At 35.7% G+C, this 26146-nt stretch overlaps 1 protein-coding gene across 2 annotated transcripts in view; it reads left to right on the top strand.

Annotated features, from left to right (window-relative positions):
* Positions 1 to 25132, top strand: part of cop1.S (COP1, E3 ubiquitin ligase S homeolog) — an 83398-nt gene extending 58266 nt beyond the window's left edge. For both annotated transcript variants that reach the window (XM_018260947.2, XM_018260946.2), the window contains exons 13-20: positions 2032 to 2140; positions 3849 to 3930; positions 6530 to 6646; positions 10300 to 10417; positions 11217 to 11341; positions 13004 to 13164; positions 22689 to 22733; positions 24373 to 25132. In XM_018260947.2, coding sequence (XP_018116436.1) covers positions 2032 to 2140; positions 3849 to 3930; positions 6530 to 6646; positions 10300 to 10417; positions 11217 to 11341; positions 13004 to 13164; positions 22689 to 22733; positions 24373 to 24390 — 775 coding nt within the window. In that variant the 3' untranslated portion in view covers positions 24391 to 25132. The remainder of the gene's footprint in view (positions 1 to 2031; positions 2141 to 3848; positions 3931 to 6529; positions 6647 to 10299; positions 10418 to 11216; positions 11342 to 13003; positions 13165 to 22688; positions 22734 to 24372) is intronic.
* Positions 25133 to 26146: the final 1014 nt, after the last annotated feature.

Genomic DNA, 26146 nt, shown 5'->3' with positions numbered 1-26146 from the left:
AGAGACAGGTCAGGAACTTTAAACTTCAATTTTGGGAAAACGGTAAAAAAAATAAAAGATTGAAAGCAATTGAACCTGAAAACCAACTCAACTGTAAAAAGTGTTTGGAAGGTGAACAACCCCTTGAATGCAGTTACCAAAATTCTTTTTAAAGCAACCTCAGGTTTTTGTTCTTGATCCTGAGCTTTCAGAAGGAGCCAGCACTTCAGAATGGAACTGCTTTTAGTTAAGCTATTGTCCCTCTTGCTCAATGTAACAAGCAGAGTCACAGTGAGATTTTTTAATTATTGCGTGCTATTCACAGGGAATACCAAAGAGCTGTTATCTTGTCTCAGAGATCTGTTATTTGGTACCTTCCCATTGTTTTGTTCTTAGGCTGCTGAAGGTAAAGGAAGGGGAGGGGGATATCATTCCAACTTGTAGTGCAGCAGTAAAAAGTGACTAAAGTTTATCAGAGCACAAGTCACATAACTTGAGAGCACCTGAGAAACTAAATGCATGTCTTGATAGCCTTCCTAGACCAATCTCTTATTTAGCTGAATTGCATCATACACTGGTGTTTTCTATTATGGTCTTGTAAATAAAAGTGCTATAAATAAAAGTGCTGTAGGTTTTTAGTGCCATATGTTAGAAAAATATACATACATACACACAAGTCACATGACTGAAGGCACCTGGGAAGCTAACAGCGTGTTTTGCCCCTTGTTAGAAATAAGTAGGTTGACTTGTGTCTGGCAGTGGAGTAGTGATGCGCAGGTCACAAATTTCTTTGACGCGATTCGAGCCTTACCCAACCTGAGCAGACCCACGAAGGTGATTTATATAGTGGCAAGTGATCCACCCAACCCTGACTTCACCAAGGCAAGCTTATATAAAGAACAGTGGCAATCTATGTCTGCCATTAGAATTTGGGTTGGGACAGGGCAGAGAGCAACTGTGAGCTGTCAACGAATATGGCCCACCACTGGGCAGTTGGGTAGCCTGAACCCACCCAACCTATGTGTGCCATGGATTTTAGGCTGCTCTGTGCATCACTACATTATAGGACATTCACCAATTCATTATCCATAGACTCGGCTAACTAAGGGCATCAGGGTGTGCTGGCAGCAAATATGTTTCAAATGCCTGTAGGCGTTAAGTGCATAGATTCAGAAAAATATGGTACTGTATCTTTATTTAGAAATATTTATATCATGAATATGTATTACTTAACCATCATTTCAAAACAATAGCTCTCTGACTGAAAGGATGATTGTATACTGTACATAAACAATCGATCAAAAATGTCTGCAATTAGAGAGTAACAATAAAAATCAATATGTTAGCTCCAAAAAGAGCAGCTTTACAAGTGCTCAATATAAATTATTTCATGGTGCTTTTTCTTAAAAGGACAGTTTACTTTAAAAATAAGGGTTATATACAGTAAAACATTGTGACAATTTCATGTTTGGGGTTTTCTTTTTGTTTTGTTTTTTATTTTTTTTGGTATTTCCTTTATGCCTGTCTTCAGGCTGAAATGTAAATTCTCTGTTTGTTGGGGTGAATAATTTTGCTAGCATTGGTGTCAAAATGTTTTGACACCCCCAGGGTAATAAGTAGCTAACAATTCTGGAATACACCATTTTTTCCACAATGCATTAAGTGTAAAAACATGAAAAAACAAAAATATGCCATATAAAACCTGCAGGGGTCATGTAGAAGTCATTGGAAGCTGTCCTTTTTCTTCTTTTTAGGTTTGTTTGTTTTTTGTTTTTTTTTTTGCTTCATGGTTTTATTGGTTTTCCGCGACCTGTTCATTTCAAATTGTATGAAGGATTCCAAGGTTTTCATATTTTATTAAGATTGTTCAGTGGTTTTTTTTTTTTTTTTGTGCCTTTTATAGTTGGAAATTTATATTTTGGCGTCCTCCGTGAAATACATTTTGTGTCATTTTAAGAAAATGCGGATCATCATCAACCACTCAGGCATTACTCAGAGAAAAGTTGTATTTCTGTTTTGGAAATTTAAATGTGTTTTTTTCCTATTTTGCAGCTGTATAAGCTGGAGCAGCTACCACAAGAACCTCCTGGCTAGCAGTGATTATGAAGGTACTGTTATCTTATGGGATGGGTTCACAGGACAAAGATCCAAGGTGTATCAGGTAATATTAAACACTGTTTAAAAGGAACATAACGCCAAAAAGTGTAAACATGACATTGATGTACATAATTATCTTTACTTAAAGGAAAACTATACCCCCAAACAATGTAGGTCTCTATTAAAAGAAACTGAGTAAAACAGTTCATGTGTAAAACCCTGCTTCATGTAAATGAACCATTATCATAATAATATACATTTTTAGTAGTATGTGCCATTGGGTAATCATAAATAGAAAATTGCCATTTTAAAAAATAAGGGCAGCCCCCTGAGACCATAAGATTCACTGTGCACACAAACAAACCACATGTACGGTCACATGAGCCAATTAACAGACAGAGTTCTGCCTTTTGCTTCCTCACTTCTTCCTGTTACAGTTAGAGTTGTAGTATTTCTGGTCAGGTGATCTCTGAAGCTGCACAGATAGAGTCACGAAATGGTGGTTCAAGGCAAGAGATGTAAAAGGGCAATATTTATGTAAATATATATTCCAGTTTGGTAAGATTCTTTAATATGTCATTCAATTTGATATAAACTATCTGTTGCTTAAGTATTCATTTTGGGGGTATAGTTTTCCTTTAAACTATCATTTTATTTGTGTAATTTCTTTGTGACTTTAAAATTAAATCAGTCTTCATTGTGTTAGTGAATGATACCACTGTCTTCACACCTTTACAACATTTACATTTCTTCTTTTTATAGTGGGTTGGAGTAGATACATTCTCTCTAGCTATTGTTTGTGTGCACATCTTGACATTAGTTTGAATACCGCATACTAATGCCTGAACTGCTCCTGAAATGTATAAGAGCATTCCACCCTAAAAAATCTGTTGGAAAATGATTTGAAAATGTTGTAATAATGTAATCAATACACGTTTTTTCAATTGTATTTTAATTGGCATATAAAAGTGACTGAAACACATCCATGAAAGCAAAGTATACATGGGATCAAACCTATAACATAAATTAACATACGTGGTTACTTTATGTGGTACTATGCAGGGCTTACAATTGAGGAACCTGGGGATCCTGTTTCCCTGTCTCCAGTCCTTCTCTCTTAATCAATAGCATATAATCTAGCAGTATTTTACCATTGAGTTTTTAAGGGTCTAGCCACATGGGCAGATTCGGGGAGATTAGTCGCCAGGCAACAAACCTCCTCCTCTTCGCGACGACTAATATCCCCAATCTGCCTTCCGCCAGCTAAAATGAAAATCGCCTGGGGGCAGGCACACGGATAGCTTCGTTTTCCAAGTCACCCATAATTGCCTCATGAAACTTTGGGCAACTTCGGAAAATGAAGGAAGTCAGGGGAAGGCAGATTGGGGAGATAAGTCGCTGCGAAGAAGAGGAGAATTGTCACCTGGCGACTAATCTCCCCGAAATCTGCCCGTGTGGCCAGACCTTAAGACCCATAACCCATAGCTTTTACCATTATTTCTGGGCCCGTAACTTATTATAATACGTGCTAAAGATAAAATATCTTGTAATTAGGTTCTGAAGATCCAGGCTTTCTCAGGAACATGCCATCATGTGTCATTGACATGCAAAATCATCTGCTTAGCCTGTGTTCTAGTTTATCCTGCTATGTCCATTCATTTCTAAGGGATAGCATAAGAAAGTGTGAAACTGCTGCTGCATATTACACCCTGTTTATCAGGTGCCCCCGCTTATGTTAGTTGTTGATCCGATCCTTTGTTATTTCCAAATAGGAACATGAGAAAAGGTGTTGGAGTGTTGATTTCAATCTTATGGATCCCAAACTCCTGGCCTCTGGTTCAGATGATGCCAAAGGTTTGTGACCTAACTTATATCAGATGTGTTTGAATATGGCCTGCCAGGTTATAAACAGAAAATGCTGTTTATTTGGTATTAAAAATAAGTTGTAATATTTTCTGGAATCTACAAGCCATTTTCATAAAATGTTTACGTGAATACATACTTGAATCAGCTTTTTACTATCTTCTCAATTCATGCACCCACCCAAGTTGAGGTCAAACATCCCAGAACGTTTTACATGGATCAAAAGACTTCTCTTTATTATTATTTATTTTAAAGTGCATAGTTTATTTGCTTTAGTTAAGCTTAAGTATTTTATATGCTATCTCCAAACAGTGCTAGCGTGGTTTCCATTTATAATCTTGCTAAAATCAAAGCAATGAACCACACTCAAGAGTTTTGCTGTATTGACAGTACAAAAAGCTAAACTGATGCCATCTACCTGCCCTGCAATTAGATGTCTCTCTTACATTCATTTATCACAAGCTGAGTCCATAATGCCAAATGCTAATTTTCTCAGACGTATTGGTTATTGCTTAAAGGTGGCTGTACATGCAAGACAGATTATCCTACTTTATAATCAGAATGAATGGCCTGAATCATTTCATGAGCAATTGTATTCTCATTTGTGGGCATTGTAAAACAGGGCAATACTTGGGCAATTTGGCCTATGTCTGTAGTCTACTAAAAATCACCCCCCTACTCACTCTAAATCACCCTGTGCGTCATTGCTCTTAGTGGAAGTTTATGAGGACTTTGCTTTATCTGCTTGGTATTATAATTGCCTTAGTGTCTGTCTCTTTGTCTTCAAGATTAATTAATACTGCATTGCAGATCTGTAGAAGAATTTCAGAAATGTATTACAAGAAAAATTTGTGAAACAACATGATCTCTTTGTGGGAGAAGCAAATTAATGCTATGTACTGAATCACATTTACAGACTGCCATTAAAAAATATGTGCAACAATTCAAGATAATTTAGCTCTAGCAACCATGGGTGAAGCTCGACTGGCAATAATTTATTAATAAATGAGCAGATGCAATTCATGCTAGCAGCATATTCTGCTTTTTTTTTAAAAAAAAATTATAATTGTTTCAAATGTTTTGTAAATAGAATTTTCCATCAGCAGACTCATGGATGCTTGTGGAACTTAGAAAACTATTTATTGCTTACTCTGCTACTGTTTGTTTTCACAAGTTTGATTGTTTTAGATTTGTAACTTCTCATCACCCCTATTCAAGCCTTTAAATATTATAACACGAGTTATTAATTGTCTTCAAAAATAGCATAATTTTGTACAGCAAATATCTCACACTGTTGACATATTGTGTAATAAAAAAATCTTGATTAGTAGGGCATTTAAAGAACTGTACTATCTCAGGAACAACCCAGTAACCCTGTGCAAAAAAAAAGTTAAAAAATTCACATTCAGCTACAGATGTAGCAGACTTAACTGAAGCATCTGGCTCAATTTTATGTGGCTTGTCTGATTCTAGCCACCAATATAACAAAATAGTGCTATATTACATTGTCCACCACAAAGTAAGGGTTTACATGGGTTTAAAGGTTAATATGGACACACAGTACACTGGATTGCTGCAAAATATGCCTGATAATCTTAAATGCAATTGGGTTTTAAATAATTATTTCATGAATTCAAATCATACTCCTAAATTAGCTGTAATTTGTCCTAGACAGAAACTTGTGATACAATAATACACATTTAAAACTCTTTCCCTAGTTAATTGAACTCTCACCTAATTGGTAAACTACTAAAAACAGTAATTGGTAATTTGGTTACAACTTTGGGAGCACAGTGACTTAAATGGTCTATACAGTAGCATAGGTGGAAATATAAAATGTACTTGCCGCCTATTTAAAAGCAATTGTCTTGTTTTGGTTGTGGTTTTTGAATAGTCCTCAGCAAAAGTTGCACGTATTATTAAATTGCCCTATGATGTCGGGGTGATTTTGCTGGATAAGCTTTTGCAATATTAATGACCCGTACCTACAGTGCAACCCAGGATACACCTCTTTTATTTTGTATGTATAAACATATTTATTGAGCTGTGCTGCTGGATATGCCGTTATTTTATTATAATTCCACCTAGTGCTGGAAAAGGAAATTGATTTCTCACACATTATTCAAAATATGTTTAATTAAATCAATGACTGATGTTACATAGCATCAATTTTATGTGCAGGGGTGGGTAGTTAAGTGTACTACATGATAGTATGTTCAATAGAAATGATTGTTCTTTGAAAAAGGTGCCCATTGGGATTAACATGTCACATGCTCTACGTTATGTATGATATATAGATAGATATGTACATATACATCTGTGCAGTGTCTCCCAGTGCAGGCTTCTGTTTTGTTAAATCCATTGTATCAATGAGTCTGTCCTCAAAAACAGTGTTAGTGATTCACTAGGTGCAACACAATAAGGATCATCTGTGCATTACCCCAGCCACTTGCTAGGTTGACATGTCTCCCAAATCATCAAACTTTTGTGGTTTGATGTTTGGAAGGTTTGGAAGAAATGCAAGGTTATATATGGATACCTGTGAAAGCAATTTGATCAAGGATTGCGATTTGTATTTCTTCTTTTTCAGTAAAGCTGTGGTCCACAAACTTGGATAACTCTGTTGCAAGTATTGAAGCCAAAGCAAATGTATGCTGTGTTAAATTCAGCCCCTCCTCTCGCTATCATCTAGCCTTCGGGTGTGCAGGTAAATATATTAGATTATATAGAAATATGTGATGAGATAAATGTTCTTACATCTTGCCCGAAGGTTGGGTTTTGATCCACAATCTCTCCTTTGGGCACACTCTTGTCTTGTTGCCAAAGTTAAGAAACCTGGACAGGGACTGGAGTGAATTATATACTAATTGTATATAACAAAAATAGTTTTATGATCATTTGAGGCAAGCATATGGCCTGTTTATTGATGTACTATAATATTAATTTATTAATATACACCATAGATCACCTTTTTAGAATCCTGCTGTTCCATGTAAAATTGTATCCACTTGTTTTTATCAAACTGTGTAATGTGTAGCCTTGTGTACAATTTTGCCTAAAGAGCAATGTCTGTTTCAAGCAGAATTTCTGCTTAATCAAATTTGATTTTAGTTTGTGATGTAGTAAAAATGTTTTTTTAAATCAAAATACATACCTAAGTAAATTACATACAGGCATGTTAATAATTGGTTTCTGGTTTAAAAATAGTGTGTATGGATTTGATACTTAGGCTGTGAGCTCCACTGAGGCCGGGACTTATATGAATAATGTATCCTCTCTGTAAAGCACGATAAAATATGTTGGCTTTATATAAATAGTAATTACAAACATTGATTAATAGCACCACTTTGTGCTTGAGAATTTCTCTTCAGATATATATATATATATATATATATATATATATATATATATATATATATATATATATATATATATATATATAAAAATAAATAAAACATACACACACACCTGAGAGAGACCAGAAAACCTTAGATTCTGACATGTATATTCAGTGTTCGAGCTCTGTACATTGCAGTGTTCTGTTCTCATGCTCCTGTTTTTTTCCTGTGCACTGTAACTTATTTTTGAGTGGTGCTTTAGACCCAGATGGGTTTTTTCTTTCCCTTTAATCACTGTCTGAGAATGTCCATATGGTAAGGAGGCAGTGATGTCTCTTTAAAGTTAGACCAGCTGTTCTCCTGTGTTTCCGATTAATACCAGTGATTATTTGTTGAAAATGGAAGGAGGGGGCATCCAATGGAAAAAAGAGATTTTCTGTGTTAATGTGGCAGGAGAGGTGTGAGAAAAACACTCATTGCTAGAGCAATCAATTAATAATTAAGTCACTAATTTTAGCTAGCCAAAGAACTATGCCGAAGGTGATGGGAAACAATTGAGCATCTAGCAAGCCAGTGTATCCAGGCTTTATGCCAACCATTAGAGGCTTAGGGCCTACATTTATTTATTTTTCACTTGTTTTAGAGAGGATTTTACCATTACTGTAAGAGTAGTTACCCTTCAGGTGAGGGGTAGCCTGATAAAATGTTAATTCAGGTAGTTGTACCAATGTAGTTTAATTCTATATTAAGCTGTCATGTAGATGTGGCAAATGCAGGTGAATATGCAATATGAAGAAAAGCGCATTTATTTTAAGCAATACAGATAATCACAACATTCTTTGTGTGATTCTACAGCAAGACCTGTACATTTGGGTGACATTAATAAAACTGTTTTGTTCTTGGCAGCCCACCTTGAGAATGGGGATTTTTGGTGGGTTAGGCTATATAAATATGCAAGGGCTAACTTCTGTTTTTTTATTTTTTAATTTCCTGACAAATTACTGCTACCTGAGAGCCTGGCTAGGTTTGACAGGTCATAATACAATATTTATGTATATGACACCCAGTTAAAGGAACAATAACACAAAAAAAATTAAGTGTCTTAAAGTAATGAAAATATAATCTAGTGTTGTTCTACACTGGTAAAACTGGTGTGTTTGTTTCAGAACAATCTACATAAATGAACTGCTGTGTAGCCATGGGGTTAGCCATTCAAAGCAGAAGAAGGAGAAAAGGCACAGGATACACAGCAGATAACAGATAAGCTCTATAGTATACAATGGGATTCTTCAGAACTTACCTGTTATCTATTGAGTATCCTGTGCTTGAATGGCTGCCCACATTACTTCACAGCAGCTTGTTTATATGGACTGTTCTGAAACAAACCCCCTTTGATTGCATTGCAGATGGGCAGGCGGTTGCTGGTCTATAAATACAGCGGCTCACCAGCATGGGTCAGTAACAGGCAGGTTAGGGTCAACTTTTGGTCAAGGGGAATTGAGTTAAGTGAGAAACAAAGCCATGTTTTCATACCAGTCTGCAAGTTAGCTCTTATATACTGTGCAGTTGCTTATATATCGGCTTATTCTGAGCAATGCATGTCCATGCCTATATCTTGCATTGTTGCTTTAATTCTTAGATTTTTCTTTACCCCAGCTTAGGTGAACTTGGGCTGCTTTCTGTTGCTTTTGTGTATCACACATGTGCATTTATTATCCTAACTTCTGTTGTCAATGATAGCTTTTTTGGCTGAAGAGGTTAGAGAGAGACTTTAATCTTGGCATTGTGCTCCGGCTCTTTGTTATTCTGAATAAATCAATGTGTGTTGTTGATTACTCAAGTGAGTGTTTTTTCAAACTAGTAATGTAAGACATATTTATGGTTTCTTTATTGATCAGGGAGAGTGATGTTATCCAAACTTCTCTTCATATACATCTTTAAAAATAATGTTAAAGCAAAACCTTTGGAGGGGAGGGGTGCAGAGTTCCATTACCCTAGCACAGGCAGTGAATCTACTGTATTATCCAGTAAGTTTAGGAACCTGGGGCTTACAGGATAAGAGTGTTTCATAATTTAGAGTACCATGCCCTAAAGCTACTTAAAACATTTAAACATTTTAAACCACCAATAGGATCGTTGCTAGATTGGTTTTTAAATACAAGGTACTGTACTGTTTAATTAATACAGATAAACTCTCCTTATGAGAAATGACATTGCTGTATTTTGTAACTTCCTGAATAATAGGTTTCCAGATAACAGATACCATATCTGTGCCCCTATAAATTGCATAACCAACTGAAAGTTTAAAACTGTTATGCTTGTTGTCAGTTTCACTAAGTTCCATTTCAGTCTACTCAATATATCTGTGTTCCCTGATTTTATTCTGTTTTTCGGCACACTTGTACATAGGTCTTGCATGCAAACATTTCTGTCATGTATTGTGTTTATATCTACTCTAGCCTGATTTGCAAAATTTTTGATTAATCCATAAATCTTGAAAATATAATCAAAAATGTAGATATTTTCCAGCAATTGGTTTTCTTTTTTTTCAGTAGTCGATTAAATATTATACTCAGAGCTGCTTTTTTCAGTAGTCAATTATTATACTCACAGCTCACAGCTGTCAAACTCAACCATACAGTAGATATTGTGTGTATGATTGGTACCTTGTTGGAAGCAAAACCAGATTTTTTAGTAGACCTAAAGTATGAAGATTCAAATTATAGAAAGATCAGTTATCTGGAAAACCCCAGGCCCTGAGCATTTTGGATAACAGGTCCTATACCTGTATATTACTTAATTACATTTTATTATAAGAGCTAGTCATAGTGACTATTCACTTTCCAGTCTACAGTAATTTTTTTTATCTTATGGAAACATGTGGCATATCCGGAAAGCCCCAGGTCCAGAGCATACTGGATAGCAGGTCCCATACCTCTATTACAATATCACTCTTGGACTCAAGCAGACATTTTTTCTCAGCGGTTATTTTGTTCAACTATTCATTTTATTTTCTTTGTAGATCACTGTGTCCACTATTATGACCTTCGGAACACTAAGCAGCCTATTATGGTTTTCAAAGGGCATCGCAAAGCAGTCTCCTATGCCAAGTTTGTAAATGGGGATGAGATAGTCTCAGCGTAAGTACAATCATTTTCAAAATAATCCCTCCTTAACTATTGGACTTTTTTATGCAGTATCTAGAATGCTAGCATGTAGGAATAGAATCAAATATAATCATATGTGTACGAACACTAATTACATCTATGCACTATAGAAAAGATTATATAAGTATATAATATTAGTGATATTATATCTTGCCTGATCAATGAAGATACTCCCTTGTTTAAGATAAATAGTCACATGAGTAACTCGAGACACTTGTGTGTAAGGATCATATCGTTATTATTAAGTATTTCAAGCTAGCAAGGACCCATGATTAAGACGCCTATAATTGCCTTGGTAAAGACAACCACTCAGAAAAACGAGAAAAAACAAGAACATTTTTATGACAAATAATAAATGGTCCTTATGTAGATCAACGTGACCTATAGGTAACTTTTGATGTAGATTAATATTTTGAAAATAGAATTTTTAGTATCAGTATCACTTTAAGGTTTTTTATTTGTGTTTAATATATAATGATGTATAGTTTTGCTATCCAAGTAATCCGGTTTTCATAAAACTATTTTAAATCTTATCTCTTCCAATTTTCTTGTGGAAACATATGAGGTTGCAGAGTTACATATAAAAGTTTAAAGATTTCAAAGCAATTACCCTTTTCCTCTAGCTCATACAATAAGTGAACGCCCAAGGGTTTCAAAGCTATTGCTGACAGATTGAACAACTCCTAATTCTACGGAGTCCATGTCTTTTAACAAGTACTTTTCTATTGTGTTGAAAAGCTTATCTTCTTTTTACCTCTTTATTTATGCTTAGGTCAACAGATAGTCAGTTGAAACTGTGGAATGTGTCACGGCCGCATTGCCTTCGATCATTTAAGGGACATATTAATGAAAAAAATTTTGTTGGCTTGGCATCTAATGGAGACTACATTGCTTGTGGTAAGATTGTATTAAAAAATCAAAACTGAATAATGTGCCTTACTCATAAGTCACACTTTTTTTTTTTTCTTTAAAAGTGAAAGGAACAAACACCTAGATTGAAAATTGTTTTAGGGTAGTGGCAGATGGGGAGGCAACTTCGGGTGACTTCGGAAATCGGAAGTGATTTGTATGCCATCCCACCGGCGAACTTTGGGAGATTACTCCCCCGAAGTATAGAAGATTTGTCGCTGGGCGACTAAACTCCCCGTCCGCTACCAGGAAAGACTATATAATGTAGTAGTGTTTCCCTGCTATACCAGGTACACCTGGTGTGTTTGCTTCAAAAACACAACTACAGTTTATATAATCAAGCTGCTGTGTACCTACCATTCAAGCACAGGATGCACAGATAACTGATGAGTTCTGAAGAATCCTATTGTATACTTCAGACCTTATCTGTTATCTGCTGTGTATCCTCTTCCTTTTTCAGCTTTGAATGGCTGCCCCCATGTCTATACTGCATCTTTTGTTTGTAAACTACTGTACTGTACTACTGAAAAAGGTCCCCATGTGGGACCGAAACATCTGATAAAATGCTTCTTTTTGTGGGATAAATAATCGCATTATCACTGCTAACAGAGTGTGCTGATCCTGCGTCTACATAGTTGCAACATTTTTTGCCTAAAAAGGATGCTCATAGACTCTGTCTAGTAAAAAAAAAATGTTGCTCAGAAAGACAACCATTGACTTCAATGCGTTTGGCACATTTTTGCTGTTTAATTAATTTTCAGCAAGGTGAAACAGATCAGACTTGGCCATCACTACTCTTGAAAGTTAAAATGAAACAGTCCTATCAACGCCAATGATCTTTTGGCACTAATAAACAGAGCAGCTTGTAAAGAGCTGAATGTGTGTTTGGATTGCTAAACAAACACAAAGGTATGTGCACATAAACTTAGGTCAGTACAAAACACCCCTGGCACAGCATTATATGTTTTATGTTCTGTACACTTGATCAAAGTATAGGTAAGACGCCTAAGTCTATAAATAAGTGCATGAAACATCTAAGACTATGTCAGGGTTGTCTTGTTAAGTCTAAATTTATTTATTTTGACACAAGTGTTTATTCCATATCAGCCCACTTTTTTGGTTTGTCAAGCACTTCACAAAGTCACAAACACAAAATCAGGGTCTTTCACCCCATATTTTTATGGAGATCCATATACTGTGTTTCGACTCTGGTATTGCATTTGTTCTGATTGATTGTCTATTACTTTACTTTTCACATTTTTCTGACATTTAAATTGCAAGTAAAAGCTAAAACATATAAACAATTTATTGTTGTTAACATATATAACTGGATAGTGCTTAATATCATTAAAGAGGATCTAAACCTCTCCAAGATTACTGTTTTTATTTATCCTCAGAGCTACTGACTTTCGGTTGTATCAAAAGCCTGGTATTAGCAGTATAAAAATGCAAATGTCAAAAACCACTAAAAATAATTAATGTAAATTACAAAAGTGCTCAGAGAACCACCCTGAGTAAGTTTATATCAGTTAATTGTTTTAATTTAGATTCCCTTTTAGTAATAGATCAGTTAAGCAGAACAGAATTTTGATGTTGAAATCTTATTCAATCCATTTCACTGTATATTTGTAATTTTATGTTTGTGTCTAGGAAGTGAAAACAACTCCCTCTACCTTTATTATAAGGGCCTTTCAAAAACGTTGTTGACTTTCAAATTTGACACGGTCAAGAGTGTTTTAGACAAGGATAGGAAAGAAGATGACACCAATGAATTTGTAAGCGCTGTGTGCTGGCGTGCACTCCCTGGTGGGGTAAGTTTGAATATAAATGGTACAGCAGGTTGCCAAGCTGATTGCTTTACATTGCCTATGAGTAAAATACCTCAAAAGCTGCTACCTTTTTAATAGATAAGTCACCCATCACCACACTAGCTCTATTGTCAGAACAAATTGTCCAATGTTTCGTCAGCACCTATGACTTTTCTCAAGGGAAACAAACACATCAATCATATATACAGTAGAACCACCATTTTACTTTTTTCAATATATATATATATATATATATATATATATATATATATATATATATATATATATATATATATATATATATATATATATATATATATATATATATATTCTCCTACATCACATTACCTAAATACTCCTTTTCAAGTATGCAATTTTCCAAATACTGCCTAAACCACATTTCTCCCAGCTCACAAGACATGCCAAATGAAATTTTTAGAAGTCACAAGAATTTAACAACCCCCACCCATCTGGTCACCCATAAAAACAGTCCTATCACCACATGTCCATAATTTCATAACTTGCTTACCCTTACCCCATCCACTGAAAGGCAAGTCACACCCAAAATCCTCAGGAAACACGATCACAAAGTGTGTGTGCGTCATGAGCAGATTGGCAGAGTTGTTGGGGCAGATCAAGACATGGTGGGATGGGGCCAGAAATTCTTGGATCCCTTTTGGTCTCTGCCTTACCCTCCATGTCTATGTGGCCTAAAATAGGCTGCCAACTTGCCTTCTAAAGCCTGAGTCTGTAATGTACTGGCTCTGGCATATGGGCAGAATGCAATTCATCCTGTCGATTGAGGGCTGCGTCAGCCTCCGTGATGGGCCTACATAAGCCTATATTATGATCTGATTATTAACCCAGGGGCCAAAAGATTGTAACAACCTTTGGCCAAAGTGGATTAGATCAACCCAGCTGAACCATTGGATCTTTGTGTATTGCCAGTTTAACACTTGAAAACTATAGCATGCTTTATAATTAATATTCTATAATAACAAACACAGCTTTGTAAGTTTTTAAATCTGCATTCTCTAATAAGCTCGTATAGGATGTCTATGAAAATGTTCTTTGTCCTTAAAAATGCAGAGATTTAATGTCTATGTTATGACCTGGTCGTTGTCTTGATAACATTTTTTTTTTTTTAAATGGCTAAAAAAAGAGCTTTTGCATTAGGTCTTTTTACCACATTGACCTTCAGCATATAATATTCTCACTCTCTTGCTCATCAGAAGCTCTCAAATGGATGCATTGCATAAAACTCTACAAACTACAATGGTGTATTCAGATCAGCTGCTTGTGTACATTGACCTCCAGAGAATAGCATTAAACTGCAAAAATGTTATTTATTTTTATCATGATCTCAATATTTGGGCCCTTCTGAAGCTTTTCCTAGAAAAATGTTGAAGGTATTTCTGTGCTAAACAGAATATGATAATGCATATTAATTCAATCAGTCATAATCGTTCTAAAGAAGCATTTTAATTTGTTGCCAGTTTGACTGAAAGACTTCTTTGCTGCAGATAAAGATACTGGAGGAGAATGATGGGGGATGGAGCATGTACCGAAAGTATAGTAGAATTATTGTCTGTGCATATAAACAACCAGTTCAGACAGGAAGAAAGACCATGCAGAAAAAAGTTAAATTATGCTCAAAATATCTGAATAAAAAAAGAGGGAAGCCTATACACAAAATACATTTTAAAGGCTTTTCAATGATCCAACCTCAAAACAAATGCTATCATAAAAAAAGAGATTTTTTTTATACCTGTAATCAATGTGTAATGTTTAATATAGATACACATTTATGTATTTATTTTAAAGAAGATATCTTCTTCCAGATGGTAGCTGGTTGAGATGGCTCAGGGGAGTTAAGGCCCCTCATTTTTAGTTTAAGGCTGGTTAGACTTTTAGCAAGCGACTTGAGAATGCCTTGCTGTTTTCACCAGACTTGTTATTGTGTTCCTTGCATAAAGAAGGGTAATCCGCTCCCTTTGACCCTTTTCATCTTAATCTTGTTTTTTTGTCAAACTTTTCAGTTGTGTTCTGACATAATACACTGAAAAAATCAAAACAGACTTTGTGCCTGAATTTGGATTTGTCTTTGAATTATTGGGCTGTATCTATGCTACTAAACCTGCAGCTCTGGATGCATAGTGGGACATAAAGGAGTAATGTGCTGTCTCTGCCCATAATTCCATGAGAGAGAAAGCATTTCCTTTCTGGTTTTGAAGCTGGCCATAGACGAAAGATCCCATAGTACGAATCCTCGATTCGTATGATTTTTGGATTGTGTGTGTACTGTCCCGACATCTGACGTGCCATGCCATCACTCAATATTGTTGTTTTTGTTGTTTGTTTTTTTTTAAAAACTATATAAAGACATATATAATGTAAACAAAGCTAATAAAACACAGTGCTTTCAAATGCTCGTGACCTCATTCCATTGTTTTCATTGACATGAATGGAAAATAAATAAAAGGCAAGATTTCCATACTTTTGACAGGCATGGGCACTTTTTCACCGAAATTTACTGTTGAAACGATGCATCCATATGTCTCCTGGGAAATATGGGAGGTGATCATCGATGCTTTCCAGCCATCTGGAATATGCAGGATTAAGGAGCTGCTTGTGCTATTGGCCTAATTTAAAATAAAACAACATTTTCTTCAAGCTTGTGTAAAAATATCCCTTTAGATGCATTTTTGGAGTTGTTACAAGTGTGGAGTAGAGAGAAGGGGCCAGTTGCACTAGATTCTCTTAGTCTGTGTACAGTTAAAGGGAAAGTAAAATGTTAAGATTGTATAATTGTTAAATATCAGGGAATGTGCAGAGAAGTGTAACTGCCTGTTGACATTGCTAAGTGCATCTCTTTATGCTGACCCATTGCTTGTTGGATTTAGTTAGTTTATGACTGGAGGCCCATTGCCTGGCTGTGATTCTCAAAGTATTTTTATATGGCCCCTATGAATCACATCACAATTTTATTTTTATATGGCCTATGGACAGTATGAGAGATAATTGAGCCAATACAGTATATGTAAAACGCTGAACTGGATTGAGCTAGTTAACTATGGCTAGAATGCATTGATTTATAGTTCCCTTGGTTATTGACAATTTGTATGCCTGGCTGTCTTCAGTGATTCCTCAGGGGCTTGAACTGTTTTGAAGATTTCTGGAAGACTTAATTTTTTTTCATACTTAGGCCCAAAACAAATATTATGGCACCCATACTTGATACATTTGAAATTATATAAAGTGTTGGAATGTTCATTTGAAAAATTGAATCTTTCATGCTTTACTTCGTGTTCAAAGGGCAATGGTTCCAATATTTACCCTACTAAGGGAATAAATTCCCTTCTTTTAAAAATTAAAAAATCGATCATTGAACTTTATAAAAAGGAGATTTCAGTTTTCATTTTCTGTATTTGCCCCATGTGAAATATATTTGTTTTGTTATTTTCACCCTGGTTCTGTTACCCAGCTAAGTAACCTGCAAACAAATTATATCCTTTTGTCTCCTGGACATACAAAGTGGTTAATGCAGGAATTCTCAGCTTTTGCTCAGGGCTTTTGAAGGTTGCTTAAGTGCTATGGTCTGTCTTTTTAATAGCTGGCATCTGATGTGTATGATTAACAGCATTTTCAGGAGAATGGTGTAATATATTTTTATTCCAATCTTGCAAAACAACAGGAAAAGCAATGAAGACATAATGTTACGCAGTACTATGCCATGAAGGTGGTTGAGCAGAATGTAGACAAATCCTGACATGATAGCAAGATGAAATTATGAAAAGTTGATCGAGATGAGGCAAGACTTTGCTTAGGGTTTGCGTTAGCCTCATTTGACTCTCTTCCCCGCTCACCAAAAGGCAATCATTAGTGAAATTGAAAATCTGAACAATCCCATCTCTGACCGTACTGAATCATTTGTTATATTGAGGATATATTTTCTTTGGTTAGGTAACAGAAGTCATATAAAACTGACCTTTGCATTCACTTTGTTATAAAATTGCTGTACAAAGCTCAGTACCCTAAGCAATAAATGATGCTAATGATATGATAGTGTTGACTTTGATGTCTCCAGGGGGAAATACATAGTATGGGCTAACATGTTTTTTTTATTTCAGGTCTTTATTCCACCTTATTGAATTGTGTTAATTATTGTGAAATATTATAGTATAGTTTAACGGTCACTTTATATGAGAGGCTGTAAGGTTGCGGTTCAGTTCTGGCTGCAGATGTGCTACTGATATACTGAATTTGTAAGGCTTTGCTTAGAACAATATTATTTAAAGGTGTCTAAAAGGTGATTTTTCCTTTTAGCTGGTGGTAAGTGGGTACTTGGTTGATTGTAATATACCTGTAGACCTTGAACTGGCGACCAAAAGAACACACAAGCCCAGCAATGTACCTAAAACTTTTTTCTTTGAAAACTGTTTATTATTAACTTTAATACATATTAAGAGTCAGATTTATCATAGTTTGAGTTTGGAATATGGCAGTTGTTTCTTGCACAATTCCTATCGATATCCAGACTTCTGGACATTTATCAAACTTGACTGTTGAGTCCAACACCGAAGAAGAGGCGATTAGTCTCCAGGCGACTAAATCTCCCCGAATCTGCCCCTGTGCTAAAGCCCTTATTTTGAAGGACCAGTAATACAAGGAAATAAAATGCTCTGGGAATTTTGCAACATTTAAAAAAGTGTAATTGTTATTTCAAAATACTTGCATCTTTTCTGCTAGAGGTTCTGAGCCCAGGACATAAATATGTGTTCTCTAAGACTCCAATGAATCCAACAGACAAGGTGAAGCTTTGTATAGACTTTAATTAAAACATGGTGGAACCCAGCAGGGCTAATAGCAAGCACACCACAATAAATAAAATGGGACGATTTCTTAAAAGCATTGTAAACTTTAAAATAAAATTTTGCAAAAGACAACAAATCTCTAAGACACTTTCAAATAAACGTTCATCATGAATTCTCAGTGGTTCAAGAGCAATGATACATTAGATTAGTCACCCCACGATGAATCTCCTCCAGTGTGTTTTACGTTTACAAATAACATTAAAGCCATAAACATTTTTTTTTTTTAATTTAATGCAGAAAGGAAGCCATTTTACACCTATAAAATGGCAATAAATAGTAAGTCAAATCATATTAATAGACAGATATTGGCCTTTTTTATCCAAAATGCTTGGGACCTGGTGTTTTCCTGATAAGGGGTCTATCTCTAAGTTGGATCTTCTAAGAAAATTATTTAATTAGGATTAGTTATATGTTAGGTGAGATCCAGTACAATGTTCTGTTTTATTATTACAGGGAAAAGGACATTATTTTTAAAATTGTGAATTCTTTGATTGTAATGGAGTCTGTGGGAGATGGCCTTCCCATAATTCAGAGTATTCTAGATAACAGGTTTCCATATAATTATTACTAAAAAACCATTCCAAGGTCTACCAAGTGATTAACTATTGCTAAATTATATTTAATAAAACAAAAATCCTTTTAATTTCTATCCGTAAAGAAGTCAGAGGCATTAAGGGCAAGATGCAAAACTGTAGCAAGGGTCTGTGGGCACAGTGTTTGTCCTCTTCTGCCACAATATTATTTCAAAAGATCTTATTTCCCTCTCCCCCAAGGGAAAAAGGAAAGGTGAAAGTTACAGCATCACAGTTACCTAAATAACTATTGAATAGGCATTCTCATCTGTTGTTTTATTTAAAAACAATGTGTGGAATCCTAGCAATTTAATGAAGGTGGTGCCAGATAAAACACAAAAATATTCCAAGAATTTTAATTGAATTCATAAAATGCACCAGTTAGAAGCACAGGGAATTTTACATATGAACTGTACCTAAGCAGTTTTCTAGGTATAGTAGGCCAAAATAAACTGAGCTATAGCCCATTCCTCTATATTTTTCCATTTGGTTTTTTTTTTTTATTTGGCCTTAGGTCCTCGGCCTTGAAACCATGACCTTGGTAATGGGTACTAGTGCATATGGGACGGAATTGATGAATGGGGTGGCTACTGGCATCATTTGTTAACTGAAGTAAAACTGGCAACTTCAGCTTTTATTGTTGGTAGAGGCACACTGAGTCATTCTAAATGCCAAGTTTTAGGTGCCAAAGTATCCAAAACTGCCAACAATGGACTTGTATGTGTTTGTTTTAGTCATAAATTGGAATGTAATGATACGTTCTGATTCAACTTTTATTAAATAATACCCAAATACCTTTAAGGTCATACTGGGCGATTTGGGGAGATTTAGTCGTCTGGCGACAAATTGTCTCATCTTTGTTGCAACCAATCTCCTCAAATACCTTACCTCTGTCTTGCGCCGCCTAAAAGGAAAAATCGCCTGCGGCATGGCACACGCGTCGCTTCGTATTCCGAAGTCGTCCGGAGTTGCCTCGCTGTACTGTATAATTTGAGTCGTCCTTAAGCTCAGTAAGTGACGGCAGCACAGAGCATGTGCAGTGAATCAGCAGAAAAGAAGATGTGGAGCTACTGGGGCATCAAGCTGGTAAAGAAACCCAAAACATAATGTACAACGTTTTTAGCCTACTTCTTTAGTTAAACTTTAATTCTCCTTTAATATAAAGATGACATTGTTAACAGTTGTAAGCCTACTCTGTGAAAGTTTGTAGGTGCCTTTAACCGCAACTCAAGAAAATTGGAAACAAAGCTTCCACACCTGGCCTCCCCTTAGATGTGACATACCCAGGCCGCTGTTGTCTATTATGAAATTAATTTTAAGTGATAAGCACACAATGGTGTCCTTGGTTTTCCTGTCTTGTTGGTAATAATCTGCCTAAGCGTTAGCCATTGAAAATAATTAAAACAGGTGTTAATTTCAACACTATTTAAGGCTATGGCACATAGGGAATTTAAGAGTTGCACTGAAATATCCTGACAAGCGCTGCCAAAAGCTACAGGGGCTGGTTTTGGCTTGCTCTGTCAGATATTTTGAAACTAATTAAAAGCATGGTGTTCAAAGTGCCTGAAACAGTCCTGTGTTCCATTGTCATTAAAGGCTAATGTTCTTTCTACTGTAGATGTCCCAATCTTCCCACCTGCTGCTAACCTTTCAGGTTAAATAAAGTAGTAAAATAACAAATCAGATTATGTTCTGTCTGTGGCAACAATTGTATGAATATTACGCCTTGACAAAGCTAACATAGCGAAACGCGCGTCGGCGTTTCATTTCCAGATCCGGTTATCTTTCAAAACGATATACTCAACTTGGGGTCAAACCAATTTTGGAGGGTGGTGGAAAGAATCTTTGCTCGGTTCAACTCCTTCTCTTTCTCTGCAATACTAAACTCCCAGGAGACCGTGGAATTGTGGTTTTATAGTATATCGTAGTCTCTCAAATCAGTTTAGGGCTTAGTTAATTACGAGACCACAGTCCCGGTTACTCTGCCTTCTCCACCTTTGTGGTGTCCTAGGGATAGAACCAATTAGGTAGTAGTTTTGGGACAACTCCACCCTCTCTTTTTTCATTTTCCTCCTTTTTCTCATGAATTTGAGCAATGATTTAATTAATTTCTTATTTTTATCCTATCTAATGGCAGTCTAGTTATTTAATGAAATGAACCTTATTAATTAGGAAGGACTACGAAATTCATTTAGCACTGTAGCACTTTATAATCTAATTTATTCAATATTCTCATTTTAGTCAATTAATTATTAAATAATTTTTTAGCACTACTAGTAATTTAGAAATTGGTGATCAATTTAGTATCACTCTATTAATTGTCTAATAATATTGTGGGACAGAAAGAATTTTGGTCTTTTAAGCTCCTCACTAATAATCCTTGCACTGCACTTTATAATTTATTGCACAGCACTTTATAATAATTTAATAAGTGGCATAATCAAGTGTCTATTCAACTAACTATAAATAAGTGTGTCAATAATACTTTGTGACTGCCTGAGTTTAGTCTGTTCTAGTGGGGGTTCTTTTCTATTCTTTGGATATTGTGAAATTTTTGAATACTGACTTTAGTCAGACCTCCACCGGAATTAGAAGGATAAAAATCAAGGGGTGATTCGTGTTTGTATTTTAACAATTGTATGAAAGTTATGTCTGACAAATAGTAGTGACAGTCCCCCATTGAAATCATCAGATAGGCAATACATGCCGAGAAATTATCCTGTCCGACTGACTAAACGACCAATCGCCATGGTATGAAAAATGTTGAGACAATTCACACGCTCTGAAAATCGTACGAATCGAACTATACCTTTGTGTCTATGGCCAGCTTTACACTGCAATCATGTACATGATAGCAATGAAATCATGTACATGATGATAGTGGAAGAAAGTGCTGAATAGGGGTCATGCACATGGGGCCAGAAGCTGGAACAGAAGATAGATGGGAAAAAGGATAGTACATAGTAAGTTAGGTTGAAAAAAGACACATGTCCATCAAGTTCAACCTTTTAACTTTTTTAACCTGCCTAACTGCTAGTTGATCCAAAGGAAGGCAAAAAAAAAAAAAAAACAATCTACCTGAAGCCTCTCCAATTTGCCTCGGAGTTGGAAAAAAATCCTTCCTGACTCCAAAATGGAAATCAAACTCGTCCCTGGATCAACTTGTACTATGATCTATCTCCCATAACCCTGTATTCCCTCACTTGCTAAAAGCCATCTAACTCCTTCTTAAAGCTATCTAATGTATCAGCCTGTACAACTTATTCAGGTAGAGAATTCCACATCTTCACAGCTCTCACTGTAAAAAAAACATATTTAGGCGGAACCTATTTTCTTCTAATCGGAATGAGTGACCTTGTGTCCTACTGGTAAATAAAGCATTCGATTATTATATGATCCTCTTATATATTTATACATAGTCATCATATCACTCCTTAAGCGCCTCTTCAGCGTGAACATCCCCAATTTGGCCAGTCTTTCCTCATAGCTAAGATTTTCCATACCTTTTACCAGCTTAGTTGCCCATCTCTGTACCCTCCCTAATTCAATAATGTCCTGTTTGAGTGATGGAGACCAAAACTGTACGCAATATTCTAGATTGGGCCTTACCAGTGCTCTATAAAGTGGAAGAATGACCCCCTCCTTCCTTGAATCTATGCCCCTTTTAATACAGCTCAAGACCTTATTTGCCCTTGATGCTGCTGACTGACATTGCTTGATACAGCCATGTTTATCAACTACAAGGACTCCAAGGCCTTTTCCATAATGAATTTGCCTAGTGCAGTCCCATTAAGAGTAAGTGGCATGGATATGTTTTTAACCCAGGTGCATGACTTTACATTTATGAACATTGAATAGGGGGGTGAGTGTACAGTGGCTTTCCTTTACCCCAATATTTACAAAATCACCTTTATATAGTGTCCAGTATTACACTCTTGCATTCGTTTTTGCACTTGTGTTGGTAAATTTGCCTTTTTTGTTTAAATATGCAGTTAAGACTGCAACAGATGTCTCAATAAAAAATTGTGCTGTCTGTGTTGGGACTTGTGTAATAGACCTTATCGCTCTTTTTTTCTCACAGGAGTCAAATGTACTTATTGCTGCTAACAGTCAAGGCACAATCAAGGTAAGTTCTACCTTTCCTTCTCTCCTGTGTATTTCCTGCCTGCACTTTATGAACACATTCAATGGCAATTGTTAACATGTTTTTTTAAACCGGTTCTTTTATAAACCTTTGCTTTCTTTGCCATTAAAGTGTTAACATCTGGACACATCTATCATTGCAGATAGATTGTCAATTCAGGCGGAATGTGTTCTAATGCTATGTGCACTACTCCAAATCATTAATCACGGATGCAAATTACAAACGGAAGTCAGTGATTCAGAAAATATTTTCCTCTCTGCAAGGAATGAGTCTGCAGAAGAAACTCTTAAACCTTAGAGACGGGTCCTTTTTTCAGCCATAAACAATGTTACCTGCAAAAAAAAATTGAACATTAATAATTGGAACCCTAGATGTTTTTGGCTATACCAAATAGCAAAACTTAAAGTAGTTGCTGATTGTTGGTCCCAATTAGTATTTAACAATGGGTAATGTTTCTTTTATGTCACAATTGGCAGTTTGAGAAGAGGGATAAAATGTATTGTTCAGATTCTCCGATATTGTAGCAAAATACGGGTTTCTTTGGCTAGGCTTAAAAAAGTCAGTTCCTGTAATAACTTATGATATGCAAAAACACTAGAGTAGTCGCCCTGTATGCACTCTCCATATAACAAATATTTAAGCAGAATGAAATATCAGGACAGATCCTATAAGTTCTTCATTTGTGGATTTACTTTTTCTCTAGGAATTAGACAGTATATTGTGCTTGATGGTAACATGAATGTAACATAAAATCATATTAATGGCAATGCAGTCCTCCTGGGTGTTCTAATATTTTTATATTTTAGAAGCATTAAGGTACATTGTGCGATATTATGGAAATATCTGGTATCAGGAAAATTTATGCATGCATTCCAGGTAATGGATCCATAACAGTAACCTGTAAAGTTGACTCAGGTCTAGTAACTAGCAGCCGATGTTTGAATTCATTGACTTGTAATTGTTGGTTGGGTTCAGTGGAATTTGTGCAAACGTCCTTCTTGTGATATTTCCTATGAGGATCAGCTTGTTTGGCCAAGTCTGAATTATTTGTGCCAGCTGTTCCACGTTATGTGCCTTTTCTTACCACCCCAAAATAATTTTAATCAGTCAACCTCAGAACACATATGATGTCTGTATATCCCAAAACTATATTGACCTATATTAACCTACTTATAGAGAGTCTTAAATTGGGTGGTAATTAGCCTTCGTTAGTATGGGCAATCGAAGCCCTCCAACTAGAGGACCCTAGACTAGAAAAAGGTGAGGAAGATCAGGGAGCACACCTGAATATCAAATATATGATCTTGCAAAGAGGGATTGGATGGTGTTTATGTGTGAAACACCAAAACATAGTATGCCGCCAAAGGATTATAAAGAGGATTAAAAGAAAAGTTCTATCTCTGGAAGTGTTGCAAATGGATACAGAATCTCATAATTGTCAAGCTCATACACTTTTTAGGAACTGCTTTACTTGATATAGATGTTCGTATAAAAGCGGCTGCCTGAGCTCTGTTAAACCAGTCACCAGGACTGGGAGAAAGTGTATATTCCTCTGCATTCTCACTGCCCTGGGTTGCTTAATTTCTACCAAAACCAAAGTTTTCCTTTTGTCTTCCAATAGGTACTGGAACTGGTATGAAACATGGATTCTTGAATTGCAAATGAGGTGTCATGCTACATTTACTAAGAAGAAAGCTCTAAACCCAACCTAATAAAGGATCATAGAGCGTTTACCATAATTCTGTTCTGGACTCTTAAGTCTTTAGGAGGGCAAGGGCAGGAGTCAGTATAATTGGTAACCCCAAAGGGAAATCTGGGTTCCTTAACTGCTCTCCACTACTGTGTAGTTTTCTTTCTGGTGCTGCTTTCTACCCTAATGCTAAGGGGTTCTGTAGCTCAAAGCTGTTTGCGCACTGTGGATCATACCAGCACTGAAGAATGAACCCAGGTAGTAGAGACTTTGTTTTTATCATGGGGTTGGGGGGGGAGTATTACTCTGAAGATCTTAAACACCATTCCCAATGATTTTTTTTTTAAATAAGTTTGTGTTTGTGATATTGGAACAAATACACCTTTTGGAAGATGACATACAAAATAATGAATGGATTCAGGAAATAAAGACTCATGCACCATCTAGCAGATATTCTAGGGCTTAGCTGCTACAAAAACTGCTAACTCTCATTTGCCGAGAGTCTTTTAAAGTGATAGCTGAGTCTAACAAGTGATTTGAAGACCCTGCTACATTGCGCATTTGGGGTGTATTTCACATGGGAAGAGACAGTATGTGTTGTTATTAATAAGTCTAATTTACAAAAACTGTAAGCAATTTAATGCAGTTATCTTTTGGTTTGTGCATTAAAAAGTATATTTCTTTAAAATTATTCTAAATTGTGTCTATTTTGACCATACTTCTTGTGCTCCCCCTCCCCCTTTCATTATTGGAATAATTGCCATGTAAATAAGAAACCTACACACATATACACACACACTGATTTGGGTGCTCCCCACAGCTAGAGAACTACCTTAGGGTGTCGTGTGAGTAAGTTTTTGCCTGTATCATCCCCTATGTCCATTGCCGACAGGAGTCCCTGCTCAGCTACCTTAACAAGATATTATCAGGGATCCTTTTGGGACCATACATTGGACAGTAATTTGCTGAATGAACATCTAGGGGATTATTTATTAGTCCAAGTTACAAAAACTTGTGAAAAACCGGATTTTTTGAGTATAAAATCAATATTTTTTTGTGACAAAAAAAAACCCCTAATTTTTTGTTATTTATTGTACCCAGATTATGGAAAAAGTCAGAATCCAAAAATCTGGCATCTCAGACCTGACGAGGTTGAATATAAGTTAATGGGAGAAGTCCCGAAGATATCCTGATCTGTACTGGGTTTTGTGAGCAGCTGATTCTCATTGTTCTGACACTGCACCTCAATCCTGCCAAGTGTTTGCTCCATTTATTTCTTTATTGGCCCTTTTTATATATATATAAAAATATATATATATATATATAATATATATATATATATATATATATATATATATATATATATATATATATATATATATATATATATATATATATATATATATATATATATATATATATATATATATATATATATATATATATATGTCACTATTTCCAAATCCAACGCATCTTCACTACAAATACTCTAAGACCTGGAATTTAATTCAGTATGGATTGGTTTTCTTTAAGTAAATATTAAAAAATCTATATATGAACAGGTCCTCTGGCAAACATTCTTTCCTAAGCTCTGACCTAATAATAATATTGAATTTGTGCAGACACCTTCTCATTTTTAATTTCTATGAAAGTGCCAGGGAGAGAGAGTTTTAGTCATTCATTCCTCATTCAGCAAAGGTTTATC

Source organism: Xenopus laevis, chromosome 4S, assembly GCF_017654675.1.
Source record: "Xenopus laevis strain J_2021 chromosome 4S, Xenopus_laevis_v10.1, whole genome shotgun sequence".
Lineage (NCBI taxonomy): Eukaryota > Metazoa > Chordata > Amphibia > Anura > Pipidae > Xenopus > Xenopus laevis.
This window is presented reverse-complemented; position numbering and strand designations above follow the sequence as displayed.